Genomic DNA, 24,284 nt, shown 5'->3' on the forward strand with positions numbered 1-24,284 from the left:
ACCCGTAGGGTCTACACACTTAAGGTTCGATGACGCTAGGGTTATAGGGAATAGATATACGTGGTTACCGAATGTTGTTCGGAGTCCCAGATGAGATCCCGGACGTCACGAGGAGTTCCGGAATGGTCTGGAGGTAAAGATTTATATATGGGAAGTCATCATACGGTCACCGGAATAATTCGGGGGTTACCGGTATTGTACCGGGACCACCGGAGGGGTTCCGGGGGTCTACCGGGAGGGTCCACCTGCCTCGGAGGGCCCTATGGGCTGTATGTGGAGAGGGACCAGCCCCTTAGTGGGCTGGGCGCCTCCCCCCTTAGGGCCCATGCGCCTAGGGTTTGGGGGAACCCTAAAGGGGGGCGCCTCCCTTGCCTTGGGGGGCAAGGCAACCCCCCTTGGCCGCCGCCCCCTCCTCAGATTAGATCTGAGGGGGCCGGCCCCCTCTCCCTTGACCCTATATATATGCGGGGGGTGGGAGGGCAGCCGCACCCAAGTCTTGGCGCAGCCCTTCCCCTCTCCCAAGTCCTCCTCTTCTCCCGTGGTGCTTGGCGAAGCCCTGCAGGATTGCCACGCTCCTCCTTCACCACCATGTCGTCGTGCTGCTGCTGGATGGAGTCTTTCCCAACCTCTCCTTCACACCTTGCTGGATCAAGGCGTAGGAGACGTCACCGGGCTGTACGTGTGTTGAACACGGAGGTGCCGTCCGTTCGGTACTAGGATCTCCGGTGATTTGGATCACGACGAGTATGACTCCTTCAACCCCGTTCTCTTGAACGCTTCCTCATAGCGATCTACAAGGGTATGTAGATGCACTCTCCTTCCCCTCGTTGCTGGTTTCTCCATAGATAAATCTTGGTGACACGTAGGAAAATTTTGAATTTCTGCTACGTTCCCCAACAGTGGCATCATGAGCTAGGTCTATTGCGTAGATTCTATGCACGAGTAGAACACAAAGTAGTTGTGGGCGTTGATTTTGTTCAATATGCTTACCGTTACTAGTCCAATCTTGTTTCGGCAGCATTGTGGGATGAAGCGGCCCGGACCGACCTTACACGTACTCTTACGTGAGACTGGTTCCACCGACTAACATGCACTAGTTGCATAAGGTGGCTAGCGGGTGTCTGTCTCTCCCACTTTAGTCGGATCGGATTCGATGAAAAGGGTCCTTATGAAGGGTAAATAGCAATTGGCATATCACGTTGTGGTTTTTGCGTAGGTAAGAAACGTTCTTGCTAGAAACCCATAGCAGCCACGTAAAACATGCAAACAACAATTAGAGGACGTCTAACTTGTTTTTGCAGGGTATGCTATGTGATGTGATATGGCCAAAGGATGTGATGAATGATATATGTGATGTATGAGATTGATCATGTTCTTGTAATAGGAATCACGACTTGCATGTCGATGAGTATGACAACCGGCAGGAACCATAGGAGTTGTCTTTATTTATTGTATGACCTGCGTGTCAACTTAAACGTCATGTAATTACTTTACTTTATTGCTAAAGCGTTAGCCATAGTAGTAGAAGTAATAGATGACGAGACAACTTCAAGAAGACACGATGATGGAGATCATGATGATGGAGATCATGGTGTCATGCCGGTGACAACGATGATCATGGAGCCCCGAAGATGGAGATCAAAGGAGCTATATGATATTGGCCATATCATGTCACTATTATTTGATTGCATGTGATGTTTATCATATTTTTGCATCTTGTTTACTTAGAACGACGGTAGTAAATAAGATGATCCCTCATAATAATTTCAAGAAGGTGTTCCCCCTAACTGTGCACCGTTGCGACAGTTCGTTGTTTCGAAGCACCACGTGATGATCGGGTGTGATAGATTCTAACGTTCACATACAACGGGTGTAAGACAGATTTACACACGCGAAACACTTAGGTTGACTTGACGAGCCTAGCATGTACAGACATGGCCTCGGAACACAAGAGACCGAAAGGTCGAGCATGAGTCGTATGGTAGATACGATCAACATGAAGATGTTCACCGATGTTGACTAGTCCGTCTCACGTGATGATCGGACACGGCCTAGTTGACTCGGATCATGTAATCACTTAGATGACTAGAGGGATGTCTATCTAAGTGGGAGTTCATAAGATGAACTTAATTATCCTGAACATAGTCAAAAGATCTTCGCAAATTATGTCGTAGCTCGTGCTTTAGTTCTACTGTTTAGATATGTTCCTAGAGAAAAATATAGTTGAAAGTTGACAGTAGCAATTATGCGGACAGTAGAAAGCTTATGTCCTTAATGCACCGCTCAGTGTGCTGAACCTCGAACGTCGTCTGTTGATGTTGCGAACATCTGACATACACATTTTGATAACTACGTGATAGTTCAGTTAAACGGTTTAGAGTTGAGGCACCGAAGACGTTTTGAAACATCGCGAAACATATGAGATGTTTCGAGGGCTGAAATTGGGATTTCAGGCTCGTGCCCACGTCAAGAGGTATAAGACCTCCGACGATTTTCTTAGCCTACAAACTAAGGAGAAAAGCTCAATTGTTGAGCTTGTGCTCAGATTGTCTGAGTACAACAATCATTTGAATCGAGTGGGAGTTGATCTTCCAGATAAGATATTGATGTTTCTCCGAAGTCATTACCACCAAGCTGCTAGAGCTTCGTGATGAACTATAATGTATCAGGGACATATATGATGATCCTTGAGATATTCGCGATGTTTGACACCACAAAAGTAGAAATCAAGAAGGAGCATCAATTGTTGATGGTTGGTGAAACCACTAGTTTCAAGAAGGGCAAGGACAAAAAGGGATGCTTCATGAAATGGCAAATCAGCTGCTGCTCTAGTGAAGAAACCCAAGGTTGAACCCAAACCCGAGACTAAGTGCTTCTGTAATAAGGGGAACAACCACTGGAGCAGAATTACCCTAGATACTTGGTACATGAGAAGGCTGTCGACAGAAGTATATTGGATATACATTATGTTAATGTGTACTTTACTTGTACTCCTAGTAGCACCAGGGTATTAGATACTGGTTCGGTTACTAAGTGTTAGTAACTCGAAACAAAAGCTACGGAATAAACGGAGACTAGCTAAAAGGTGAGATGACGATATGTGTTGGAAGTATTTCCAAGGTTGATCAAATATCGTATGCTCCCCCTACCATCAAGATTGGTGTTTGCGTTGAGCATAGACATGATTGGATTATGTCTATCGCAATATGGTTATTCATTTGAGGAGAATAATGGTTACTCTGTTTATTTGAATAATACCTTCAATGGTCTTGCACCTAAAATGAATGGTTTATTGAATCTTGATCGTAGTGATACACATGTTCATGCCAAAAGATAGTAATGATAGTACCACCTACTTGTGGCACTGCCACGTAAGTCTTATCGGTATAAAACGCATGAATAAGCTCCATGTTGATGGATCTTTGGGCTCACTCGTTTTTGAAAGGTTTGAGACATGCAAACCATGTCTATTGGTGTATATGCATGAAGAAACTCCATGCAAATGGAGCGTTTGGACTCACTTGATTTTTGAATCACTTGAGACATGCAAATCATACCACATGGGCAAGATGACTGAAAGCCTCGTTTTCAGTAAAATGGAACTAGAAAGCAACTTGTTGGAAGTAATACATTTTGATGTGTGTAGTCCAATGAGTGCTGAGGCATGTAGTGGATATCGTTATGTTCTTACTTCACAGATGATTTGAGTAGATGTTGAGTATATTTACTTGATGAATCATGAGTCTGAATTATTGAAAGGTTCAGTAATTTCAGGGTGAAGTTGAAAGATCGTCGTGACAAGAGGATAAAATATCTATGATATGATCATAGAGATGAATAACTGAATTACGAGTTTGGCACAGAATTAAGACATTGTGGAAATTGTTTCACAACTAATACAGCCTGGAACACCATAGTGTGATGGTGTGTCCGAACATCATAATTGCACCCTATTGGATATGATGCATACCATGATGTCTCTTATCGAATTACCATGATAGTTCATGGGTTAGGCATTAGAGACAACCACATTCACTTTAAATAAGGCACCACGTAATTCCGATGAGATGACACCGTATGAACTATGGTTTAGAGAAACCTAAGCTGTCATTTCTTAAAAGTTTGGGGCTGAGACGCTTATGTGAAAAAGTTTCAGGCTGATAAGCTCGAACCCAAAGCGGATGAATGCATCTTCATAGGACACCCAAAACAGTTGGGTATACCTCCTGTCTCAGATCCGAAAGCAATAAGGGATTGTTTCTAGAATCGGGTCCTTTCTCGAGGAAAAGTTTCTCTCGAAAGAATTGAGTGGGAGGATGGTGGAGACTTGATGAGGTTATTGAACCGTCTCTTCAACTAGTGTGTGGCAGGGCACAGGAAGTTATTCCTGTGGCACCTACACCAATTGAAGTGGAAGCTTATGATAGTGATCATGAAACTTCAGATCAAGTCACTAACAAACCTCGTGGGATGACAAGGATGCGTACTACTTCAGAGTGGTACGTAATCCTGTCTTGGAAGTTATGTTGCTAGACAATAATGAACCTACGAGCTATGGAGAAGCGATGGTGGGCCCGGATTCAGATAAATGGCTCGAGGCCATAAAATCCGAGAGAGGATCCATGTATGAAAACAAAGTGTAGACTTTGGCAGAACGGCTCGATGGTCGTAAGGCTATTGAGTACAGATGGATTTTAAAAGGAAGACGGACAATGATGGTAAGTATCACCATTAAGAAAGCTCGACTTGTCGTTAAGATTTTTTCTGACAAGTTCAAGGAGTTGACTATGATGAGACTTTCTCACTCGTAGCGATGCTAAGAGTCTGTTGGAATTATATTAGCGATTACTGCATTATATATGAAATCTTGCAGATAGGATGTCATAACATTGTTTCCTCGACGATTTTCTTGAGGAAAGGTTGTATGTGATACAACCGGAAGGTTTTGTCAATCCTGAAAGATGCTAATAAGTATGCAAAGCTCCAGCAATCCTTCTAAGGACTGGAGTAAGCATCTCGGAGTTGGAATGTATGCTTTGATGAGATGATCAAATATTTTGGGTGTATACAAAGTTTATGAGAAACTTGTATTTCCAAAGAAGTGAGTGGGAGCACTATAGAATTTCTGATGAGTATATGTTGTTGACATATTGTGGATCAGAAATGACGTAGAATTTCTGGAAAGCATATAGGGTCATTTGAAAGGTGTTTTTCAATGGAAAACCTGGATTAAGCTACTTGAACATTAAGCATCAAGATCTATAAGGATAGATCAAAAACGCTTAATGGTACTTTCAAATGAGCACATACCTTGACATGATCTTGAAGGTGTTCAAGATGGATCAGCCAAAGAAGGAGTTCTTGTCTGAGTTGTAAGGTATGAAGTTAAGACTTAAAGCTCGACCACGGCATAAGAAAGAGGAAGGACGAAGGTCATCCCCTATGCTTTTGTCATAGGCTCTATACGGTATGCCATGCTAAGTACCGCACCTGATGTGTGCCTTGCCACATGTCTGGCAAGAGGGTACAAAGGTGATCCAGGAGTGGATCACTAGATAGCGGTCAAAAATTGTCCTTGGAGTAATAAGGACATGTTTCTCGATTATGGAGGTGATAAAGAGTTTGGTGTAAAGGGTTACATCGATGCAAGCTTTAACACCTATCCGAATGACTCTGAGTAACAAACCGGATATGTATAGTGGAGCAACCATTTGGAATAGCTCCAAGTGGAGCGTGGAAGCAGCATTTATAATATGACCTAGAGATTTGCGAAGTACATACGGATCTGAATGTTGCAGACCCGTTGACTAAAACCTCTCTCACAAGCAAAACATGATCAAACCCAGAACTCATTGAGTCTTAATCACATGATGATGTGAACTAGTTTAGTGACCTGTGAGTGTTAATCACATGGCGATGTGAACTAGATTATTGACTCTAGTGCAAGTGGGAGACTGTTGGAAATATGCCCTAGAGGCAATAATAAATTGATTATTATATTTCCTTGTTCATGATAATCGTTTATTATCCATGCTAGAATTGTATTGATAGGAAACTCAGATACATGTGTGGATACATAGACAACACCATGTCCCTAGTAAGCCTCTAGTTGACTAGCTCGTTGATCAATAGATGGTTACAGTTTCCTGAACATGGACATTGGATGTCGTTGATGACGGGAACACATCATTAGGAGAATGATTTGATGGACAAGACCCAATCCTAAGCATAGCACAAAGATCGTGTAGTTCGTATGCTAAAGCTTTTCTAAATGTCAAGTATCATTTCCTCAGACCATGAGATTGTGCAACTCCCGGATACCGTAGGAATACTTTGGGTGTGCCAAACGTCACAACGTAACTGGGTGGCTATAAAGGTACACTACAGGTATCTCCGAAAGTGTCTGTTGGGTTGGCATGAATCGAGACTGGGATTTGTCACTCTGTGTGACAGAGAGGTATCTCTGGGCCCACTCGGTAGGACATCATCATAATGTGCACAATGTGATCAAGGAGTTGATCACGGGATGATGTGTTACAGAACGAGTAAAAGAGACTTGCCAGTAACGAGATTGAACAAGGTATCGGGATACCGACGATCGAATCTCGGGCAAGTATCGTACCGCTAGACAAAGGGAATTGTATACGGGATTGATCGAATCCTCGACATCGTGGTTCATCCGATGAGATCATCGTGGAACATGTAGGAACCAACATGGGTATCCAGATCCCGCTGTTGGTTATTGACAGGAGAACGTCTCGGTCATGTCTGCATGGTTCCCGAACCCGTAGGGTCTACACACTTAAGGTTCGATGACGCTAGGGTTATAGGGAATAGATATACGTGGTTACCGAATGTTGTTCGGAGTCCCGGATGAGATCCCGGACGTCACGAGGAGTTTCGGAATGGTCCGGAGGTAAAGATTTATATATGGGAAGTCATCATACGGTCACCGGAATAATTCGGGGGTTACCGGTATTGTACCGGGACCATCGGAGGGGTTCCGGGGGTCTACCGGGAGGGTCCACCTGCCCCGGAGGGCCCTATGGGCTGTATGTGGAGAGGGACCAACCCCTTAGTGGGCTGGGCGCCTCCCCCCTTAGGGCCCATGCGCCTAGGGTTTGGGGGAACCCTAAAGGGGGGCCGCCCCCCTTGCCTTGGGGGGCAAGGCAACCCCCCTTGGCCGTCGCCCCCTCCTCAGATTGGATCTGAGGGGCCCGGCCCCCCTCTCCCTTGCCCCTATATATATGTGGGGGTGGGAGGGCAGCCGCACCCAAGTCTTGGCGCAGCCCTTCCCCTCTCCCAAGTCCTCCTCTTCTCCCGTGGTGCTTGGCGAAGCCCTGCAGGATTGCCACGCTCCTCCTTCACCACCATGCCGTAGTGCTGCTACTGGATGGAGTCTTTCCCAACCTCTCCTTCACCCCTTGCTGGATCAAGGCGTAGGAGACGTCACCGGGCTGTACGTGTGTTGAACGCGGAGGTGCCGTCCGTTCGGCACTAGGATCTCCGGTGATTTGGATCACGACGAGTACGACTCCTTCAACCCCGTTCTCTTGAACGCTTCCGCATAGCGATCTACAAGGGTATGTAGATGCACTCTCCTTCCCCTCGTTGCTGGTTTCTCCATAGATAGATCTTGGTGACACGTAGGAAAATTTTGAATTTCTGCTACGTTCCCCAACAATAACACCAACCGGTACTAAATGTTTTGGTGTGTTTTGGTTTTATTTTTTATTTTTACTTTAATTTTGTGTTTTCAATTTAATTTAGTGATTGTTTTACATTATAATGAGTTGTTAAATCATTAGGTGATTAGTTTGACTGGATGCGTGTGGATCCTAGCTAAGTCATCAAGTATATGTCATATCCATATTATATATACTTGATCACCTACTTAAGTGATGGAGGTAATATGGATATGGCATATACTTGATCACTTAGCTAGAATCCATCCAGTTGAAACTAATATGCAATTTCTTTCATAAATGATATAATAACTCATCATCATCATCATCATATTAATTAGTATAAAAACTCTTGCATCATATATATCATCACCAACGGTTTTCATAGCAAAGATATCATCGAGTTCAACATGGTAATGATATTATAAGCGTTCATAACACCACAAAAGCAAATCACTCTTTGAGATTAAGTTCAGGACGAAGAACACGGACATGAGAGGACAAGTACTAAGAGCATGAACTAGCTAATTAATCACTCCTGCTGCTCTCTCTCTCAGGTAAAATAGCATAGAACATGTATAGCTTTGCTGATTCATCATATTGGAGCATGCAGATGAACCTGTCTCCTAATCGTGGGTTGCGCTTCTGATTGCTTCCCCCTAGTACTTCTCTGTGATCGTTCACAATTTTGCTCCAGTCTTTTACTATTAAGCATTCCTTGCTATTAGAAATCATGGATGCACTAAAGTGCATTGTAGGATATCTTGGCCGTAAGCTAACAATATTCATGGTACCTTTAGTCTCGATCCAATCAGGCACAACATTCATCGGGAGTCCCTGTTGAAGAACATCGTATAGTAACATACTTAGCAATGAAGTTTAGCTTAAAAAATAATGGATGCAAAAGATGCATTGAGGAGAAATAGTAGAAATCTTACCATCTTTCCTAAATATATGTGACCGTAGTTCAGTACGAACACTATTGGTCGCACGTTTTGAGTACTAACATTTCTAAGTGCAGGAAAGAAATTTGTCTTGACAGCATCAAGATCCTCAAGCCATGAAACATAATGACTTGTCTCCTCGCAGTTTAGTTCAGCCCCGAGATAGTGGACGGTCCTGTCTACCAAGCGTCGGACATGTTTGCTTGATTGGAAGTAAGCTGTCAATATAAATTGAGATCTATTAATTATTCAACTGGTTCAAATAATCTCATATCGAAGACATAAATATGGTTGAGAAACTCACATAATGGTAGAACTGGAGGCGTCTGCACATCGACCCGGATGTCTCTATTACCTTCAATATCATCTTCTGGACGAATATCAAAGGTGATAACCATATCAGGCTCAAATGCATAAGCCTTGCATAGTGCTTGCCAAGTTTTGCATTCAAAATAGGTGTATGTGTCTGCATTGTATAATTTGACGTTGAAGGTATAACCATGCTCGGTCTTCAAGTAAACTCTTTTTACCTCCATAGTTTCGTTAGGACTGAAACCTATCTTATCCAAGACAAAAATTCTTGCATGGCAGGGGATACGCTAGTAGAATAGTGAAAAATTAAAATTAAAAGGTGAAGCAAATGAAGCATAAGTCATGCTTAATTACGAAAAAATACTTGTCGTTGTGACTTACTGTATCCACTTCGAAGTTCTCATCCAGCTTGATGCTGAAGCGTCTATCATCAACTAGAAAATTTCTGCCGCACAGGCCGTGCTGGTCTTCGCAATTTTCGCACATAATGAAATCGTGTTCGTCGTCAGACGACATTCCTATGTTCATAGGTGAAACATTAAACACTTATTAATTCAACTAGTTCAACTAAGCACTTACGAAAAATATACCTAATTAATTGAACTAATTCAACTAACTAGTTCAACCAATCAATTCAACTAAACTAGTTCTGTTAATTAGATAATGAAATCTCATATAACTAAATTAAATATATATCTAACATATAATTTATATCTAATATCTAACATATATGTTCATATATAGGTGAAATATTAAACACTTACTAGTTCTATTAATTCAACTAAATAAACTAGTTCTATTAATTCAACTAAGCATTTACTAAAAATAAACTAGTTCTATTAATTTCTTACTAAAATAAAGTAGGTAGTTTTATATAGTAATATTTTGATTAGATCATCAAATCTCATATACCTAAATTTTCTTACTAAAAATAAACTTGTTCTATTAATTTTCATACTAAAAATAAACTAGTTATATTAATTCAACTAGTTCAAATCTCATATATATACCTAATTAATATCTAGCTATACTAATTCAACTAGTTCAACTTGTTCTAATTCATGTAAAATATATTTGACATTAATATTTAACATCTTTTCCATATAATTCATCTAACATTAACATTCTAACATTATTATCTACGTAATTTATCTAACATTAATCTAAACAACAGAAAATAGAATAAGTAAAAACAATGTGTGTGTGTATGTGTGTGTGTCTCTCTCTGTGTGTGTGTGTGTGGTGTGTGTGTGTGTGTGTGTGTGTGGGGGGGGGGGGGGGGTGTGTGTGTGGTGTGTGTGTCTCTCTCTCTCTATGTGTGTGTGTGTACGACCGGGGGGCGGCGGCGTATAGGCGGCGGCGGGCGACGACGGGGGGACGGGGGCGGCGACGTACGGGCGCGGCGGGGGCGACGGGCCGGGCGGTGACGGCGACGACAGGTGGCGGGGGCGACGGCGGTGACGACGACGACGGGTGGCGTGGGCGACGGCGGTGACAGCGACGACGGGCGGCGGGGGCGGCGAGGGCGGCGCGCGATGGGGCGACGAGCGCGGCGAAGAAGTTTGGATCGAGAAGAACTACTGGTGGGCGAAACTAATTTTTTCGTAGGTTCCATATATATAGGAGGGGTCTTTAGTGCCGGTTGGAGCCACCAACCGGTACTAAAGGCCAATTTTCGCCAGGCCAAGGGGCAGGAAACGTCCCCTTTAGTACCGGTTCGTGCCACGAACCGATACTAAAGACCCCCCCCCTTTAGTACCGGTTGGAGCCACCAACCGGTACTAAAGGTTGTGCGCTGCCACCGGCGGTGCACAATGTTTAGTCCCACCTCGCCGAGCGAAGGGCAGCCGCACTGGTTTATAAACCCAGCCGCGGCTGCTCCTTCGAGCTTCTCTATATAGCAGGCTTCTGGGCCTAATTAACTAGGGCGCGCTGCCCTGTGAGCCTGCTGGCCCTTCTGGGCCTGCATTTGCACACCCTAGGTCTGGCAGGCCCACTGTGCAGCGCCAACAAATTTTTTATATAGTTTTTTCTTTTCTGCATTATTTATTTTCTTCTACTTATTTTGAGTAGTTTTTATATAGTTTTTTTATTTTCTGCATTATTTATTTTCTTCTATTTATTTTTGAGTAATTTTTTGTATAGTTTTTTTTTCTGCATTATTTCTTTTCTTCTATTTATTGTCTTCTGGAAATTGAATGCTGCATACTGGACACAAAAAAAGTCTGGAGTTCAAATAAGTTTAAAAAACATTGAAGTGGCCGTATAACAGATGAGTTCTCGTCCGAAACCTTGATACTCCGAAAGAGTTTGTCTAGTTTGTACACAAAGTGTGTCCAGCTTTTGCCGTGACCCTCTCTACTCTTTCGTGCATGCTATGCGGGTCATATGATGATACCATGCCAAGTTTCAACATTTTCAGGATTCATTTTGTAGTGATTTTCAATTTCACGGTCATTTAGCTCTCTTAACAATTAGGTAAATGACCGAAAAACAACAAATGATGTCAGAACATGTTGGAAATTGATGACATAGCTTTGAATGTTGCATACTGAACACAAAAGAAGTCCGGAGTTCAAATAAGTTTAAAAAACATTGAAGTGGCCATGTAACAGATGAGTTCTCGTCCGAAACCCTGATACTCCGAAAGAGTTTGTCCAGTTTGTACACGAAGTGTGTCCAGTTTTTGCCGTGACCCTCTCTACTCTTTCGCGCATGCTATGCGGGTAATATGATGATACCATGCCAAGTTTTCAACATTTTCAGGATTCATTTTGTAGTGATTTTCAATTTCACGGTCATTTAGCTCTCTAAACAATTAGGTAAATGACCGAAAAACAACAAATGATGTCAGAACATGTTGGAAATTGACGATGTCACTTTGAATGCTGCATACTGAACACAAAAGAAGTCCGGAGTTCAAATAAGTTATTAAAAATAAAAAAGAGGTGCAATGCTGGTTAATTTGCTTCAAGCCATTCGGAATAGTGTAGACTGCACTGCACATAGCTCAGTGCAATCTATGCTATTCCGCAAGGCTTGAAACTAATCAACATGCAGGTGAGCATTGAAACTCTTCGTCATTGTCTGTGCACTCACGGCTTATAAACCGCTCATATTGCCTCTCTCTTGGCGAGGTGGGACTAAAAATCAGATTACAATGAAACTCTAGTACCGGTTCATGGCATGAACCGGTACTAAAGGTCTTTGTGGGGGCCCCAGCCTGACCATAGCCTGACACAGCCTCATTAGTACCGGTTCGTGGCATGAACCGGTACTAAAGGTTGCCCACGAACTGGTACTAATGATGCCCGCCCGCCTAGCCGTTGGAACCGGCACTAATGGTCACATTAGTGCCGGCTCAAATTCAAACCAGCACTAATGTGCTTCACATTTGACCGTTTTTCTACTAGTGCACTATGGGCCCACGTCGAGCTTCGTGTTTTCTCCACAGCCACAGCATCACGGTCCCTCATCGAGCTTCGTGTTTTCTCCACAGCCACAGCAGCACGGTCCCTCATCGAGCTTCGTGTTTGAGCGAGAGCAGCCGTCACAACCAGCAGGTAAGTGTCTTCATTTTTATTGTTTTCAATATTAATTGAGGCGACCTCATTCTTCATGACTAAACGTTCCATCATGCAGGAGCCTACGGATATCATGCGTCTATGTCAGCATCACATGATACGTGGGGGAGTGATCAACAACCCGAGAAGAATATACATGCTCAGATGTCGCAGCACACCCAGTGGATGAACATGTATTCGACTCCTCCACCAGGCCCCACACAGGATACACAGCATGACCAGGGAGAGTCTAAAATTCCTCCTCGTAATATTAAGCCACCTAACAGGTTGGGATGGTCGCCGCTTCAGATCCGCCTCCCCGCCAGGCCAGACGTCGTCACTGACGCTTCCATCTATCAGTAGAGACATGACCATCTACTTATGTATGAGACTTATGTCTATTCTATGTATGAGACAAATGACTATGTACTTATGTATGAGACATATGCCTACTCTATTTTAGTACTCTGTTATCCGAACTATAACATCATATTTAGATAGAACATAATGCTCATACAACAAGACAGTATAAACAACTAGATAGAACTACATCTAAATTAACGGTACGTACGACTAAACTTACAACATACATCATAAAAATTACATGAAGTCATCATCGTCATCCTCCGTCGATGCAGAACTCTTTCCCTTCGAGGATGCAGAACTCTTACCCTTGGACGATGCAGAACTCTTGCCCTTCGAGGATGCAGTACTCTTGCCCTTGGACAATGCAAAACTCTTGTTCTTTGACGATGCAGAACCCGGAAGCGGCGGCATGAAGATATCATCTTCGTCCTCGTTCTCCTCAGTCCATAAAAATGGATGCTTTTCTGCAGTCCTTCTGAAAGTTTCACTCTCCGGCTCCACTACCTTCTTCCACCTTGCATGCAACCTAAGAAGTTCTATACGTACCTCCTCATAGGTCCTTTCAGGCCACCCAGACATACGTAATTCGTGAGCCAACTCATTCATTATGGTGTCACTACCAGTGAGTTCGTCCCATGGAACTATCCTATTGTCCATCCTGAAATCGGTAGCTAGCCTCAGAAGAGTCCTGCTCATCTCAGGGTGAAAACTACGATCGAAAGGATAATGGGACATCTCAACTACACTACACTGGAATGCTTATCCTCCTCTGTCTGAAGGGGGTTTTATAGGTAGGGATGAGAAAATGGCGGGAAAGAACGACTGCGGTATGGCGGGAAACGATTGGCGGGAAACGGGTGGCGGGAAAGAGTTGGCGCGAACACATGGCGGGAAACGGGTGACGGGAAAGAGTTGGCGCGAACATATGGCAGGAAAATTTTGCGGGGAAAGGGTTGCGCAAAATACGTCATAGTTTATAAAAAAAATCCGGAGATCGTTCGGGACAAAAATGATGGCATGCACCTGTCGGCCCACAGCAGGTCAATTAGTCCCTGTCGGCCCACAGCAGGCCAATTAGTCCCTGTCGGCCCACAGCAGGCCAATTAGGCCCTGTCGGCCCACTACTGGCCGACTGGACCTGAACTGGTGGCCGATAGGCCAATCGGCCAGCTGCAAGCCGATAAGATCTCAGTCGGCCTGCTGTGGGCCGACTAGGTCCACTCGGCCTGCTGCGGGCCGACGGTGTATTACTTTTAAAAATTATTTTTTGAGTGTAATATTTGTGCAAATTAATAAAAAAATGTATTATTTAAAAAAAATTAGCGTCAGGTGGTTCAGCCACCTGATGACTGGAGAGTGCGTGCAGTCGAACATATACAGATGTATATTTTAGAGTGTAGATTTATTCATTTTGCTTCGTGTAGTCAATATTGGAATTTCTAAAATGTCTAAAACGGAGGGAGTAGTGCTGGTGCAGTATTTTTCGAGCGAGTCTTGTGTAGACAATGCCTGACTTTTATTGTCACGTTCCTCCGTAGATAATTTATGTATGGCTTCTATCCATGTGAATCTTGGTAACTATTCTTCGGAGTATAACTCAGTGTTGCTGCTAAGAGCACTACTAGTATTGTGCTACAGATTCTTATAACAAAGGAAAAGCCATAATCAATCGATGCAAGCTATCCTAACAATGTACTGGGCTAGTATCATGATCGAGGTCTTCTAGGAGCTATTAGTTGGCAGTGGTCTGATCCTCCGTCTTCCTGTTGATGGTGATTCCCTGATCCCTCCTCATCGGCGGCAGGCGTTCCTTCTCCTCCTCCACCTGCTCCAGCAGCACCTGCAGCTCCGCCTCCGACAGGCTCTCCAGCCGTTTCTGCAACGAAAACAGTTTTAATGGTGGTCAGTCACAAGTCACAAGTCACAACTTGTTTCTTGTTGATGGCAGAGGGGTCACTAGCTCACCTCCATGACTTGCTTCTCGTAGTTCCTGAGCTGCGTGGCGTAGGTCATGTCCTTGTTGGCCACCCGGATCATGTAGGAGGAGATCCACCCCACCGTCATCCCGAGCACGATGAACAGCTGGACCACGTTGCCGGCTTGCAGGGGGTCCACGCCGACGAACTGCGCGCGGTCAGGGAAAGGGTTTGCGATCAGGTTCAGGTAAAATACAAACATGTTCTTCATCATCGTTGGCAAATCGAGCAGCTGCCGGATTTTGCTAGAGAAATGAAGAGGAGGTCACCTCGAGGCCGGACTTGAGGCCGTAGCCGAGGAGGGTGACGCCGACGCCGATCAGCAGCACGTCTTTCCTCGAGTACCCGAACTCCACCTTGTCATCCGTGGCTTTGGAGTCATCCACGCTGCTTCTCAGCGCCGAGCGCCTCCTCTGCCCCACGGGCCTCTGCAGCAGCACCTTCGATCGCAGCACGGTTTGGCCTTTTGCAGAACATAACAAGATCAGTTTGTTAATAATCCATCTGCTCACTGGATTCGTGCAGCTCATTAGCACAAGAAAAGAGCATGGAGCAGAAGCAAGAATACCAGAATGGCCGGAGTGCAGGCAAGCCGTCTGGCCGAAGCGGAGACCGCCGGCGGGCGCGGCGGCGGCGGCCCTTCCAGCCGACTGTGGAGAGACGCGAAGGACGGGGGCGGACAAGGCTGCAGGCGCCATGGTTGCCGAGTAATTCCACCGTTGCTGCTCGGCCGCACACCCGCCCTCTGGCTCCCTATTATCCCACCTTATCCTCGACGTGCTGACTGACTGAGGGGGCGCTGCTCAGCCGCGTCCCCGGCACCTCTTCCGTACACGTACACGTACACAAACTCGCCACATCGAGATCAAGAATGCGAGCGCGTCGACAAGGCCAAATATCACACTCGTCTGGATAAGAGTGGCCGTTCTTCTGACCCTCCCGCGCGCGAACCCGTGGCCCTCGCGCGCTCGCTCATGGCTTCTTCCTCCTCTTCCGTCTTCTCCCCGCTCCTGCGGCCTACGCTCCGGCTGCGGGTCGCCTCCTGCGCCACGCGCTCCTCTGCTCTCCACGCTGTGTCTGCGGACAACGCTGCCCCTGCCCCGCAGTCGGCGCCTCTCGCGGTTGCTAGCCACAGGAGGGAGCTGGTGGTGGGGACGGCGCTCGGTGCGCTGTTCTCGGCGACGCCGCTGCCCGCGGGAGCGCGCGAGGTCGAGGCCGGCAAGTACCTGCCGCCGGCGCCGGCCAGCCCGGGCTTCGTGTTCTTCAAGGCCACCACCAAGGACACCCCCGCCCTCCGGGCTGGTGATCACTCGGTTCTTGCTACTTTCTAGCTATCTCCATGCATTGTTCCTTGTTAGTGCTAGTACCTATCTTGCAATCTGATGCACCCTGTCGATTAGTCAACTGAGTTGAGTTTTGTCATGAAATTCAGGCAATGTGGAACCATATGAGTTCATCCTGCCGCCCACCTGGAAGCAGCTGCGAGTGGCCAACATACTCTCCGGCAATTACTGCCAGCCCAAGTGCGCGGAGCCATGGGTGGAGGTGAAATTCGAGGACGAGAGGCAGGGCAAAGTGCAGGTGGTGGCCTCGCCGCTGATCCGCCTCACCAACCGGCCGAACGCCACCATCGAGGACATCGGCAGCCCCGAGAAGCTGATCGCCTCCCTGGGGCCCTTCGTCACCGGCAACACCTTGGAACCCGAGGAGATCATCGAGGCCTCTGTCGAGAAGATCGGCGACCTAACTGTAAGTCGCCGTCGATAACTCACTGAAGGTGTTGCTGAAACCTGAATTCCTGATGCATGGGCGTAAATTATTTGTGACGCAGTACTACAGCTATGTGCTGGAGACCCCACTGGCACTGACGGGCTCTCACAATCTGGCCAAGGCCACGGCCAAGGGGAGCACGGTGGTGCTCTTCGTCGCGAGCGCCAGCGACAAGCAGTGGCAGTCGTCGGAAAAGATTCTGAAGGCTATGGTAGATTCATTCCAAATATGATTGCAGCAAGTGCAGGCTTGGCCTCCAGACCTGGACGCGCGGGTTTGCTTGCTTACTGCTTCCACGAAAGAAAATGGTACCTGTTTTTGAGGCTTGGAACAGTTGTAATGAGCTACTTGATCGACTAAGGTGACTATAAGCTTGTACACTAGCTTTTTATAGAGGTTATTCCAATGTACACACTGATCAGAATCAGTTGGCATCTTCTTCCCAACAGCAAAAAAGTTTGAGTTTGAATATTCTACCATGCACGTGAGGTACCATGCAGCGTTTGGAGCATCTCTAGCCAATCTCTTAAAAGACTTTAGAGAGTAAAAATATATTTCAAGGGCCTAAACTGGATCTAGCCGATCCTTATTAGCATTAGAGAAGTAAAACATTTACACCTGGCGTCGGTGGCCCCTTAATTTATTCGACCGGCGCCACTCTCCCCCGCTCGACCGCATCCACTCCAGAGCGGCCATCCCTTTCCTCCACCAGCCACCATTCACCACCGCAGTCGCCTGGCACCACCCGCCGCTCCTCGTCCTTGCACTGTTGGATTCGACGCGCACCCCCACCGGATTCGATGCACCCATGCCCGGCGCCGTCGTATTTTGTCGGGGTTCGTCAAGCGTAGCCACCCGGAGCTCGTTGCGCCGCCTCGTGGTATGTATTCCTCCTCTTACCGCTTGCATTGTCAGTCACCCACCAGCAGATCCTCGTTGGCCATTCGAGCGGGCTCGGCCCTAGCCCGACAACTCGACATGCCTCTGCCGATCATCAAGTGTGATGACTGCTGGCGGCTGATTCTGTGCCAGGTCTCGAAGACGATAGATTATTCCGGATGGGTTTTCTTTAAGTGCGAAATGGACTAAGTGCGTTTTTGTGCGATAGTTCTTTGGTTCAACTAAAATTTGTGCTTAGACTTAACCAAGTCTCAGTCAAGTCACATAACATATAAAAGTTTAAAAGAAAATTTTGAACGGATCTTCATGTGAGATCTCACGAATAAAGCATCGACTGAGACTTGGTTAAGTACCCAATCGACTGAGGTTTAGCAATTCCATTGTTTGTTTTTCATGCAAGAGCACTGCATGTCTTTTCCATTGAGATGAGAGACAAACATCATTTACAACCGAGTACAGGGCAGGCAATCAAATGTGAGATCAAACCCTACCCCACTGCTGCACAACTAGTGTACTTGAAATGTAGGCCCACCATAGACATGCGCTAAGGCCCCTTCTAATGTTCCACCATGTATAGATGATAAGGCTATCGAATCGGCATAAAATCGGATGGTGCAATCTAATTAAAAAGAGAGAGTACTTTGATGACCCCATAAAAATGGTACTAAACACGTGTACCTAGATGGAAACATAATTCTAAGTCTACAACTAATTAAGTGAAGGATGCTTAGCACCCAAAAGCTAAACAACTATGCATTGAGGACATTGAGTGGCAACAGCTCGAGCTCCGCTTTGATCGTGGCAACCACCAGGCCTGGTAGGGATGACTTATGCACAACCATTCTGTTGTTATGTTCTAGCCAGATGACACCACAAGGTAACATAGACAACCATGGTTAGCTCTTTCATCCTAAAACGCTCCACCGCTAAGCTCGACGTGGGCCACCACTCGAGGATCCTGCTCCTTCCTAAGGGTATGACACAGTGCAACTGCAGTAGCAGAAGCAAGTGGTATCAGACCTCCCTTGTGAAGGAGCAACCAAGGGCGTCTTTAGTTGCCCTCTTAGAGCCCAACCAGCCCTGTGTGCAATGAAATGGCATGTGTGATTGCCTACATTCACTGTTTGGGCTGCATAGCACGAAACTTACAGTACCTCCTAGCCAGGCCCGCAAAGAATGTGCAAATCGGCAGTTTCCAGCGAGTCAAGCTTGGGCGATGCACGAGAGCACGCGTGGGTTGGTCCAGGAATGCAACCTCATTCGGTCTCATACCTCGTGCACCTGAGGTTTCAAGATAAGGTCTACATGAAAAAAAAAGCACATCGATGTTGTAGTTTCATTCAGGCGACCGGTTCATAGTTTCATATATGGTAAATATTTAATTTTGTGTTCATGTTTAAAGCTATTCTGGACGAATTTTATCAAATTCGTCGCGCGACTTTCGTGTTGCATGTTTTCTGTTTCCACGATCGTAGACGCGTATATCTATATCTTCCTCGTGATTGTACATATGCATATGTGTGGTCTGATTTAAGAGGCTACTTAATCGTTCCTCTAGGACTCTGTCCCGCGTCCTGTTACACTGACGCCAGCAATGGTGTTGGGGATATAACTATTAGGTATAACCCGCCTAGGAGGGGCCGGGTCATACCACTGACGACTTAAAGATGAAGATGGCGGGTCATGAAGGAAGCCCATTGAAGGCCCAAGACCCAGAGGCGACTTGAGGCCCAAGAGGATGAACCGCCATATGTATAACTTGTATTGTAAGGCAAGCTTAGTTAGTCACCGAGCCAGACACGTTGTGTATGAGCCAGTCGGGACTCTGTTAGCCGCCGGGCATCAACCTGTGTATATAAAGGGGTGACTCGGCGGCGGGTTAACTCAAGAAACAACAAGTCGAGAACTAGGTCAAGCGGATTCGCTCCCTGGTAATCGAAACACAAGCAAAACAACCCCAAACTGGAGTAAGCCTTTACCTCATTACGAGGGGCCGAACTAGTATAAACTCTCTGCGTCCTTTGTCCCGATTAACCCCTTTAAGCTAACCTAGTCGCGATGGCTCCACATCTAAGTTCTTTCGCTAGGACATCTGCCGTGTTAAACCCACGATAGTTGGCGCCCACCGTGGGGCCAGTGCACGGTGGTTTCGAGTTCTTAAAGGGCGACTTCGCAGGGATCAAGAGATATGCCGTGGGCCGGATGACCAAGAGTCATCGCGGCAAGCTCTACATCGACGATGCGGGCTGGGACCCCGAGGCCGGCTCAATCGAGTATGGGTACCGGGTCCCCTTCGGCGGAATCCACGTCTTCATCGGCAAGATCGGCGAATCAGGCCCTGAGCCAGACATCTGCACTGACATCGTCGAGGCGGTTCAGCGTGCACGACCCGCCAAGATCAAACCGTTGTGAAGCACGCCTTTGTGGGTTTCATCCATGGGGCGGAACTTGAGAAAGGATCTGTGTCTGCTGGTGAGACGGCCATCTACTCTAATGGTGAGTCATCAACCGGAGAGACCGATTCAATGTATCAACTATAGGTCGGCCGGCTTGGGGGCTGTTCAGATGGTGACAGTATTCCGGACCCCTATGAGCAGCCGAACAGGGTTGCAATCTTCATGACTGGTACACAACCAGTGCTCGGTTCAACGACCGCCGTGGCCATGACCTCCAGCTCAGCGGCTGCAGCAACGGCTGTGGCTAGCGGCTCCGCGCGCCCGCCGGCTCAGGTTCTGACCGAACTGCTGGATGCTTTGGCAACTTTGATGGGGGCGGAGGTGACCCCGGACACTCAAGAACATCATAAAGTGGATGTTGTGAAGCTACGAGATGAGATAGCTTAGGCCAATGAAGAGTTGGCGGCTGAAAATGCTAGCATGGCCACGGAGCAAGCTGCTTTGGACGTTCAGGCACAACAGATTCATGCAGAATCTTTCCGGCTTACCTTGGATTGAAACGCTTCAAATGCCAACATGAGAAGGAGGCACCAAAGTCGCTTACCTTCGGATTACGACGCGAGAAACCTCTTCAACACACCTGGGGCAGGGACCAGTGACCCGCCTGTGATGAATCGGGCTGGTGAAGTACCGGTGACAGGAGCGCCGGTTCAACCATGAGCTGCTGACTCGCCCCGCTTGACTCCACCTCAGCACGCTCCGACATCGCCGGGTCACTGTTCCAATCCTCTAGATAACATGATTGCTGCGGCGACACGATTGGCGGCTCTCCCGGTGGAAGGCGAGTCTCCAGCCGCGATAGAGATGCGAAGGGCCAGAGAGCTTCTTCAGACAGCAGTGGCTCAACAGGCGGCTTATACGTACAATTTCAAGTAGTGAGCAACACCGTAGCCAACCCCGTAGGCATTGTTGGGGAACGTAGCATGCAATTTCAAAAAAATTCCTACGATCACGCAAGATCTATCTAGGAGATGCATAGCAACGAGAGGGGAGAGTGTGTCCACGTACCCTCGTAGACCGAAAGCGGAAGCGTTAGATTAACATTGTTGATGTAGTCGAACGTCTTCTCGATTCAACCGATCAAGTACCGAACGTACGGCACCTCCGAGTTCTGCACACGTTCAGCTCGATGACGTCCCTCAAACTCTTGATCCAGCAAAGTGTCGAGGGAGAGTTTCGTCAACACGACATCGTGGTGACGGTGATGGTGAAGTGATCCGCGTAGGGCTTCGCCTAAGCACTACGTGAATATGATCGGAGACGTAAACTGTGGAGGGGGCGCCGCACACGGCTAACAATGTTTGCTGTGTGTTCTAGGCGCCCCTCCCCACATATATATAGGTGGGAGGGGGAGGGGGACAACCATGGGGCGCCCCAAGTAGGAGGAATCCTACTTGGGGGCCTCCTCCAATTCGGCCTCCCCCTTTCCTTATCTCCGAAGGGGGGAAGGAAAGAGGGGAGAGGGGAAAGTAAGGGGGAATCCTATTCCCTCTATTTCCTTTCCTCCTTCCCCTTTCCTTTCTCCACTTAGGCCGGCACATATGGGGGCGCACCAGCCCCTTAGGGGCTGGTCTGTCCTGTCGTAGGCCCAATAAGGCCCATATCTTTGTCGGGGGGGTGCCCGAAACCCCTTCCGATGACCCGATACGTACCCGGTACCCCTGGAAAACTTCCGTGTCCAAATACTATCATTCTATATATGAATATTTACCTCTTGACCATTTCAAGACTCCTCGTCATGTCCGTGATCTCATCCGGGACTTCGAGCAACATTCGATCACCAAATCACATAACTCATATAATACAAATCGTCATCGAACGTTAAGCGTGCGGACCCTACGGGTTGGAGAACTATGCAGACATGACTGAGACACCTCTCCGGTCAATAACCAATAGCGGAACCTGGATGCTCATATTGGTTCCCACATATTCTACGAAGATCTTTATCGGTCAAATCGTTATGACAACATACGTTATTCCCTTTGTCATCGGTATGTTACTTGCCCGAGATTCGATCGTCGGTATCTCCATACCTAGTTCAATCTCATTACTGGCAAGTCTCTTTACTCATTCCGTAATGCATAATCCCACAACTAAATCAATAGTCACATTGCTTGCAAGGCTTATTATGATGTGCATTACCGAGAGGGCCAAGAGATACCTCTCCGATACTCGGAGTGACAAAACCTAGTCTTGATCTATGCCAACCTAACAAACACCTTCGGAGATACCTGTAGATCATCTTTATAATCAACCCATTATGTTGTGACGTTTGATAGCACACAAGGTATTCCTCCGGTATCCGGGAGTTGCATAATCTCATAGTCAAAGGAATATGCATAAGTCATGAAGAAAGCAATAGCACTAAAACTTAACGATCATTATGCTAAGCTAACAGATGGGTCTTGTCCATCACATCATTCTCCTAATGATGTGATCCAGTTCATCAAATGACAACACATGTCTATGGTTAGGAAACTTAACCATCTTTGATTAATGAGCTAGTCTAGTAGAGGCTTACTAGGGACACTGTGTTCTGCCTATATATCCACACATGTATCAAGTTTCCGGTTAATACAATTCTAGCATGAATAATAAACATTTGTCATGATATAAGGAAATATAAATAACAACTTTATTATTGCCTCTAGGGCATATTTACTTCAGGCATGACCCGAAACGCGGTGGTGTCGATGCTCAGACTTTGGTGGATCAGGCCAGGGCACGTCGGAAGGCTAAGCTGGCGGCTCAGTTAGCAGCTCAACAAAAATTTCCGGTTTATCCGTCAGCATCTGTGGAGGCAGGAGTGACCTCTAGAACCTTGGGAGTGCCATGTTTAGTGCTGGCTCTACGCAACGAGCGATTGCCTAAGGATTTCAAGGGCCCTCGTAAAAGTGCCTAACTACATAGCGGATCATCCCCCAGAGGCTTGGATTGAGAGCTATGAGATGGCTATGGAGATGTTGGATGTCAGTGATGTTGCATGTGCAAAGTATTTCACCATGATGTTGGACGGGCCGGCTCGTAACTAGTTGAAAGGGTTGCTTGCTAACTCCATTGGTTCATGGGCTGAATTGAAGACCCGTTTCATTCAGAATTTCAAGGATACATGCAAGCAATCCATGTCGATTCTTAATTTAGACACTTGTGTTCAGGGCGAAGGAAAATCAACGACCCATTGGGTGTGGCGGCTCTCGATCTCCTCTCCCGCGTCTTGCTGAAGTGGCGTCATCGTCGCCATCGCTAATCTTGGCCTCCTCTCCTGCATCCTACTAAGCTGACGCTGCCATGACGTGCACACTCTATTTATTCTCCTCTATCCTCTGCCTCAGCGCCCTCCTATTCGTCCATCCACATGAACTTTTTCTGCGGCGACGACGCTAGCAACTAGTTTGTCGTGTCAACAACGGGATCACTCGCCCGCGACCCCGTGCTCGTCGTGTCAGATGCACTGCCGCTGCCTATCTGCCTTCTCTCATGCGTACTACTACATTGGCACCACCGCCGATGTTGTTCCTCCCAGCCTCCTCTCTCGCGCTTTGTTGTTGGAAATATGTCATAGAAGCAATACTAATTGTATCATTATATTTTCATATTCATAATTATAGAGTTTATATTCTCTGCTATAACTGCTATGATCCTGAAATATGCGATTCGTTGGAAAACTCGTATGCACGTGTGGAATGATAAATGGTAAAATAAAAGGTTCCTAGTCTTGCCTTTAGGACTAGCTCAAGTGTTGTTGGTGATCATGTTTTCCGGATCTTAGGATATCTGTAAGTGTAACGATAGTTTTAAAACAACATTGAGATTATGACGTTAGAAGAACGGTCATACTAAATCGATCCAAACTTGTTTGTTATGGATTAAGTTAATATCATCTGTAATCAATTGTAATAACACGGAATGTTAACATGTGGTTTTGCTCCTTAGACCATGAGAGTATCGTAGTCACTTCTTACCACACAGTGGGATTTCGGGTTGCTCAAACGTCACCTGTAACACGGCGATCGTAACGACAACTTATATGTTCATCAGAAAATTTGACAAGGGACTAGATAGATCGATAGTGGGATTTGCTTCTATGACGATGGAGAGATATTCTTAGGGCCCTGATGACATCCATCATCATCTGTCTAGACACATGTGACTTCATCACGGGGATGCCGGAACACAATAACGAGAAAGAAGAATAAAACCGGTAACGAGGATAACGGTATAGTGAGCATGTGATGACTCAGGAGGATACCGACGCATCTTGGGTTTTGTGGAGTATCAGAAGCAAAGGGAACATCACATGATAACCAAAGGT

At 46.4% G+C, this 24,284-nt stretch overlaps 2 protein-coding genes across 2 annotated transcripts; one reads left to right on the forward strand and one right to left on the reverse strand.

Moving 5' to 3' along the window:
• Positions 1–14,435: 14,435 nt before the first annotated feature.
• Positions 14,436–15,713, reverse strand: LOC125545081 (uncharacterized). The gene is made up of 4 exons (XM_048708940.2): positions 15,415–15,713; positions 15,116–15,309; positions 14,836–14,994; positions 14,436–14,746 (listed from the first exon to the last, which is right to left on the reverse strand). The coding sequence occupies exons 1-4, from the start codon at positions 15,542–15,544 to the stop codon at positions 14,603–14,605; spliced, it is 627 nt and encodes a 208-aa protein (XP_048564897.1). The 5' UTR covers positions 15,545–15,713; the 3' UTR covers positions 14,436–14,602.
• Positions 15,712–17,092, forward strand: PPD6 (thylakoid lumenal protein (Mog1/PsbP/DUF1795-like photosystem II reaction center PsbP family protein)). Its single transcript, XM_048708939.2, has 3 exons — positions 15,712–16,148; positions 16,279–16,595; positions 16,678–17,092. The coding sequence occupies exons 1-3, from the start codon at positions 15,821–15,823 to the stop codon at positions 16,846–16,848; spliced, it is 816 nt and encodes a 271-aa protein (XP_048564896.1). The 5' UTR covers positions 15,712–15,820; the 3' UTR covers positions 16,849–17,092.
• Positions 17,093–24,284: the final 7,192 nt, after the last annotated feature.

The sequence above is a fragment of the Triticum urartu genome, chromosome 3A (genome assembly GCF_056163025.1).
Source record: "Triticum urartu cultivar PI428250 chromosome 3A, HENAU_Tu73, whole genome shotgun sequence".
In the NCBI taxonomy this organism is placed as follows: domain Eukaryota; kingdom Viridiplantae; phylum Streptophyta; class Magnoliopsida; order Poales; family Poaceae; genus Triticum; species Triticum urartu.